General features: G+C 36.2%; 1 protein-coding gene across 1 annotated transcript in view; it reads left to right on the top strand.

Moving 5' to 3' along the window:
- The first annotated feature begins 3,428 nt into the window (after positions 1 to 3,428).
- llgl1 (LLGL scribble cell polarity complex component 1) overlaps positions 3,429 to 6,000 on the top strand; it is a 50,572-nt gene continuing 48,000 nt past the window's right edge. Inside the window, exon 1 of the mRNA XM_055005052.1 lies at positions 3,429 to 3,778. Within this exon, the coding sequence (XP_054861027.1) occupies positions 3,698 to 3,778 (81 nt within the window). The 5' untranslated portion in view covers positions 3,429 to 3,697. The remainder of the gene's footprint in view (positions 3,779 to 6,000) is intronic.

The raw sequence follows: 6,000 nt of genomic DNA, 5'->3' as shown, positions 1-6,000 counted from the left end.
TATACAATACAAAATTATCTGACAAATTTAATTATTAAAGTTAAAACCCTGCAATATTGCCTATAATATAAATTTATGTGGCTAAGCTAAATATTAATGTTAACATTCTGTATTTTATATATGAAATACAAATCTATCTGACTAATTTAGATGTCAAGGATAAGACCCTGCAATATTAATGTTAGAAACTTATCTGACTAGATTAAATATTGAGGTTTAGACCCTATGGTATTATATGTTGTACAAATTTACCCAACTAATTTACATAATAAGGCCCTATAATAATATATTCTCTACCAAATGACCCGAAAAAACCCTACAAATACAAAGATTTGCTATGAGCAAGCATATATCAGAATCAGAATCAGAAAGACTTTATTGCCAAGTGAGCTCACACACACAAAAGAAATTTGACATAGTGAATGGAATTAAGGTACTAAGCAACATCAAGACAGTAAGAGAGTAAATGTAGAATTCTAAATCTGAGAAATTCTAAAATAAAAACACTATATGTAAAAAGAGATGTATAAAAAGTACTGTAAATGAAGTACTGAAAAGACATACATTTGCCTAAACAAGAGTAAAACATTAGAACACAATTTAACTTACAATATTGCACATGGGTATTAAAGTGTTGCCCAAAACATTGAAATATTGTATATGCATTGGCTATTGCACTGGTATTGAAACAGGAGTCTAATGATTTTCTGATATGCGACAGAGGAAGGAGGATGAAAACTGTCTTTTTTATGAGTACAACGCTTGAGTAGATGTACTTATTTATTTTCCACGTTTTACTTTGCATGTTTACAACAAATTTCATGTTAAAAACCTCACTTGTTTTTGCTGGCCTTATAAATGTACTCTATCTACCTCTATTTTTAAAATAGAATATTTTGATATATAAAGGCAATGTTTATGTGAAGTGATGAATGAATGGTAAGGATACTGATAACAGGTGTTTCAATTGGGGTTAAAATTATTTAAATATTTTTCATTATCAATCAGTTTCTTGATAGTACTATTTTCACAATTAACTGATAAAATGTCAGTTATGTCAATATCTCTTTCATTGCTGTGTCAGTAGAAACAGTCAGATTTAACTAAATTAATGTTTAGAGTTTGACATTCTTATCCAGAACTATTTAAGGTTTTGTCCACCGGGATGACTTGCTAACACAGCAGCTATAAAGGGGTACTTTAAGGTCTCCTTCATTATACATCGCCCACTTCAGAACAATAGTATGATTTAATCAACTTTGAACCGAGGGTAACATTAATTTAAAACAGATGTGGTCTTGCACTAAACACAGGTAGGGAATCCTACTGTGCTGCTCTGTTTCCCAGACACAGAAATGTGCATCATAAAAAACAATCATACTGCTATAACCTCACCTTACCCTTAACAATAATGAATGCTTGCAATTTGATATGATAAACCCTTTTTCATTAAACATGCAAAGATAGCATCCTTAAATTATTTATGAATTCTTTTTTTTTTTTTCCCCTTTTCAACTTTCATTTCCATGTAAAATGAAAACAAGAGAGGGCACCCACCAACTGAATACATCTTTTATTCACCCCTTTACCATAAAATTAAGGGCAAAGTCCCCACTAGGGTTAGATATTGCAACACATAAAATTGAATGTCACATCACTGAACAGTTTGCACGCAAGTTAAATTATTTATTTATATAATGCATTTTTTTCATAAATAGCTGTTATACATAGCTTCATGCATGTGAATAATGCTGTACATTAAAGTTTGTATTATACTATATCCTAGTTTGTAAATTGTGTTCTTTTTTGATGTTTTTTTCTTGCGTTGGCACGCATTAACAAGTACGATGCCAAAAGTAATTTGGAAAAGCACAGGGAAAAGTTTGCTAAAAACAACACAGAATACAACATAGAAAAACAAAAATAAAAACGAAAATAGAAAAATGCAAACTAACAAACTAAATTAAAGAATTTTTGTGTGTTCTGTCTGGGCGGTTTGGTCTGCAATTTTTTTCATGCACACATAATTTATTGAGTGTAATCCTTATAGTATTCATCCCCTGAGTGCAGAAAACATCCCATATTTAACAATGACCAAAGAGGTTTTATTATAGTTACCGTAAAATATTAATATTTGGACTCCGATTTTGTACTTTACCAGACTAATTTAAATATAATGGTTGAGGCCTTACAGTATAATTTATTATAGAAATTTACTTGACTGAGCTAAATATCAGTGTTAAAACCATGTGTTTTATATATAAAATACAAATTTACCTGACTAATTACTAAGATTCAGAATCTGAAGTATTTTTTATTATATAAATTTACCTAACTAAGCTAAATATTAAAGATAAGACCCTTTATTATACAATACAAAATTATCTGACAAATTTAATTATTAAAGTTAAAACCCTGCAATATTGCCTATAATATAAATTTATGTGGCTAAGCTAAATATTAATGTTAACATTCTGTATTTTATATATGAAATACAAATCTATCTGACTAATTTAGATGTCAAGGATAAGACCCTGCAATATTAATGTTAGAAACTTATCTGACTAGATTAAATATTGAGGTTTAGACCCTATGGTATTATATGTTGTACAAATTTACCCAACTAATTTACATAATAAGGCCCTATAATAATATATTCTCTACCAAATGACCCGAAAAAACCCTACAAATACAAAGATTTGCTATGAGCAAGCATATATCAGAATCAGAATCAGAAAGACTTTATTGCCAAGTGAGCTCACACACACAAAAGAAATTTGACATAGTGAATGGAATTAAGGTACTAAGCAACATCAAGACAGTAAGAGAGTAAATGTAGAATTCTAAATCTGAGAAATTCTAAAATAAAAACACTATATGTAAAAAGAGATGTATAAAAAGTACTGTAAATGAAGTACTGAAAAGACATACATTTGCCTAAACAAGAGTAAAACATTAGAACACAATTTAACTTACAATATTGCACATGGGTATTAAAGTGTTGCCCAAAACATTGAAATATTGTATATGCATTGGCTATTGCACTGGTATTGAAACAGGAGTCTAATGATTTTCTGATATGCGACAGAGGAAGGAGGATGAAAACTGTCTTTTTTATGAGTACAACGCTTGAGTAGATGTACTTATTTATTTTCCACGTTTTACTTTGCATGTTTACAACAAATTTCATGTTAAAAACCTCACTTGTTTTTGCTTTATTAACCGTTATTGGCCATTTACGCTGTGGACGTTTGATTTGGTTTAAAGAAGGCGCCGTTGTCACCGCATACTGACGCATGCAGTAGGAACACTCCGGCGGTGCATGCTGTACCCAAAACCGAACGTCCCTTTCCGAAGCTCCTGGCTGTGTGGGCGTTTCTGCGTGAATTGCTCGCAGATTTCTTCGCCCTCATTGGCTCACAACAACGGGGTCCGAGTGAACTGGGAAGAGGAGGGTTTGTGGTCGAACTCACCGCGACCTAAACAGCAACAGAGAGAGAGGAGGGCGCAGAGCCGAGAGGAGCCGCAGCAGCACCAGCGTCGTAGCCCCCATTCATGGGCTAGTCGGTTAGCTAGCTTAGCATCGTCCGACTGCGCCGCACCGCCTGTCCTGCCCGCAGCGAATCCCGGCTTGTTCTCTCCGTGTTTTCCTCTCTGTCCCCTCGGGTCCTGGCTCCCCACCCTGCGCGGCTCCAAGATGATGAAGTTTAGATTCCGTCGGCAGGGCACCGACCCACAGAGAGAGAAGATAAAACAGGAGCTGTTCGCCTTCAACAAGGTAAAGTAACGGGACAAGAGGAGGAGGAGGGACAGAGGGAGACGGATAGGTTTCTTCCTCAGCTGCTGCTCCCCAAAACCGTCTTCTAGAAGCCAGGGTTTGAAGCGGAGCAGCCCGGAGTCTTTCCCCTGACGGGTTTGAGTGCGGGCTGGACTCGGCGTTTTGTTGCTGTGTTTGGGGGGGTGTTCGCTTGTTTTCACGGCGTGTTAATTGGCTCCAAACGAGGCCCCCGCGTTTAAAGTGGAACAGCAGCGAGAAAAACTTATCTCCACGGAGCTAATATTGCTGTAATTACTCATCAAGCGAATGAGTGATGGGGATTATCAGGTTCATTCGAGGTATAGAGTCCAATCCAGCAGTGTGATGCTTCATGTGGGTAATTAGTGTGACCCATATTTCATGTGTTGGTCAAGATGGCTCTCAGTGTGGTGACAGTTTCAACTCCTCACTGCAGCCATTTACATACAACTGAAGTATTTTCCATGCTTCCTTTTATCTGTGGTGCTCAAACTGCTTCTTCTTGTTTCATTTTTTAAGGGTCTGTGGGTGAAACCACGAGTGTCTGGTTTTATGCTACTCAACTCTGGCATCACATCCACGTGGATATGAAGCATTTCTTGTACAGTAAACCCCAGCTTCCCTTGCCTCTGTTAACATTCACGGGTGGCTTTCTTTCCTCCTCTCGCCAGTGCTGAGATCTATTTTAGAGCTCCAGGCCTGGACAAATTTCAGATCCACTTTAAGCAAGCTGCCTGTTGTCACCTTGACCACTGCTGCTAAACTGGTAGGAGCCTAAAAGTAGTAAAATGGAAGAAAAAAGTGCGTATCAAATATCAGCTGCAGGTAACCTTTTTGGATGAGCTTCAAAATGTTTTTTGCTTTTTTTGCATTTGTGTATACAGCCTTGCAAAGACAAACTGATTGAGCAGTGCCGAGGCCTTGAACTCAGGTTAGGTGAAGCTGCTGTCTGCATACTGTCACTGTCTAAAGTTTTTGATGTTGAAAGACTGCATTTATCTTGCTCAGTCGATAACATGACAGACTTTAACATGATGCTTTGGAGATACAATGCTGCATGATTTTGGTATATTTTTTCTCAGTTTATCGTCACAATTAGTAATCACAAGTTTAAATTAATTTGTTTTCTTTCAGTGCTTTGGCAATCATATTCCATTCATTAGCTATACACAACTTAATCCTGGAACCTATCCCAGCTGACTGAGGTTGAAGGCAGGGGACACCCTGGACAGGTCACCAGTCTATCACAGGGCTACACACTCACATTCACACGTATGGACAGTTCAGAGTTACCAATTAACCTCCGCATGTTTTCTGACTGTGGGAGGAAGCCGGAGTACCCGGAGAAAACCCACACATGCACAGGGAGAACATGCAAACTCCATGCAGAAAGATCTAGGGAAAGCCGGGAAGTGAACTGGGTTTTCCTGGGATTTTTCAACTTCTAGTTGCAAGGCAAAAGTGCTACCCAACAAGTCTTCATTTAAAAAAAAAAAAAAAAAAAAAATCAATTATGACCTCAAACTTGACCAATCTGTATCTTATCCAGTTAAGCAAACTCATAAATCTGGTGTTTTTTGTTTTTTTTAATGTATTTTATTTTAGTGAATAAGTTGTTTTGTGAGAGAGTGACACACAAAGCATTATATTCATTCTCTTAATGACATGTTAATCATCTTTTCATGGCTCGTAGAGTTGCACTTGTCCCTGTTGGACAGTCCCACTGAGATCTAGTCAAACTTAAGGATACTTGCATAACCCCAGTTGTCTGAGTTGGAATGAATAGGTTGTTTGACACTGTATTGCAGGGGTATTCACCTAAAATTCAGAGGTCCAGTCGGAGAAAAGTTATGAAAGCAAAAGTCCAGAACATCATAATAGCATCTGCATGTAATAGTTTGAATTTATCAAACCAAATAAATTCAGTACAGTTCAAAAACATTTTGATAACATTTATTAATAAATAACTTTGGATATAACTGTACATCTTAAAATAAAGTGCAGAACTTGAAAAAAATAATGACTGAACCAACTTATTTACATCTTTAACAATACCTAAATCAAAAAAAAAATTAAACAATGGAAGACTTTTAAATTTTTTTTCCTGTCTTATGTCACTCCCCTTATATCCCCTGCTGCTTAATGGGAGACCTGAGCTGCAGATTGCCCTGCCAGTATTCTGAATTGTGGTCTAAATGTTGACA

The sequence above is a fragment of the Amphiprion ocellaris genome, chromosome 19 (assembly GCF_022539595.1).
Source record: "Amphiprion ocellaris isolate individual 3 ecotype Okinawa chromosome 19, ASM2253959v1, whole genome shotgun sequence".
In the NCBI taxonomy this organism is placed as follows: Eukaryota; Metazoa; Chordata; class Actinopteri; family Pomacentridae; genus Amphiprion; species Amphiprion ocellaris.
This window is presented reverse-complemented; position numbering and strand designations above follow the sequence as displayed.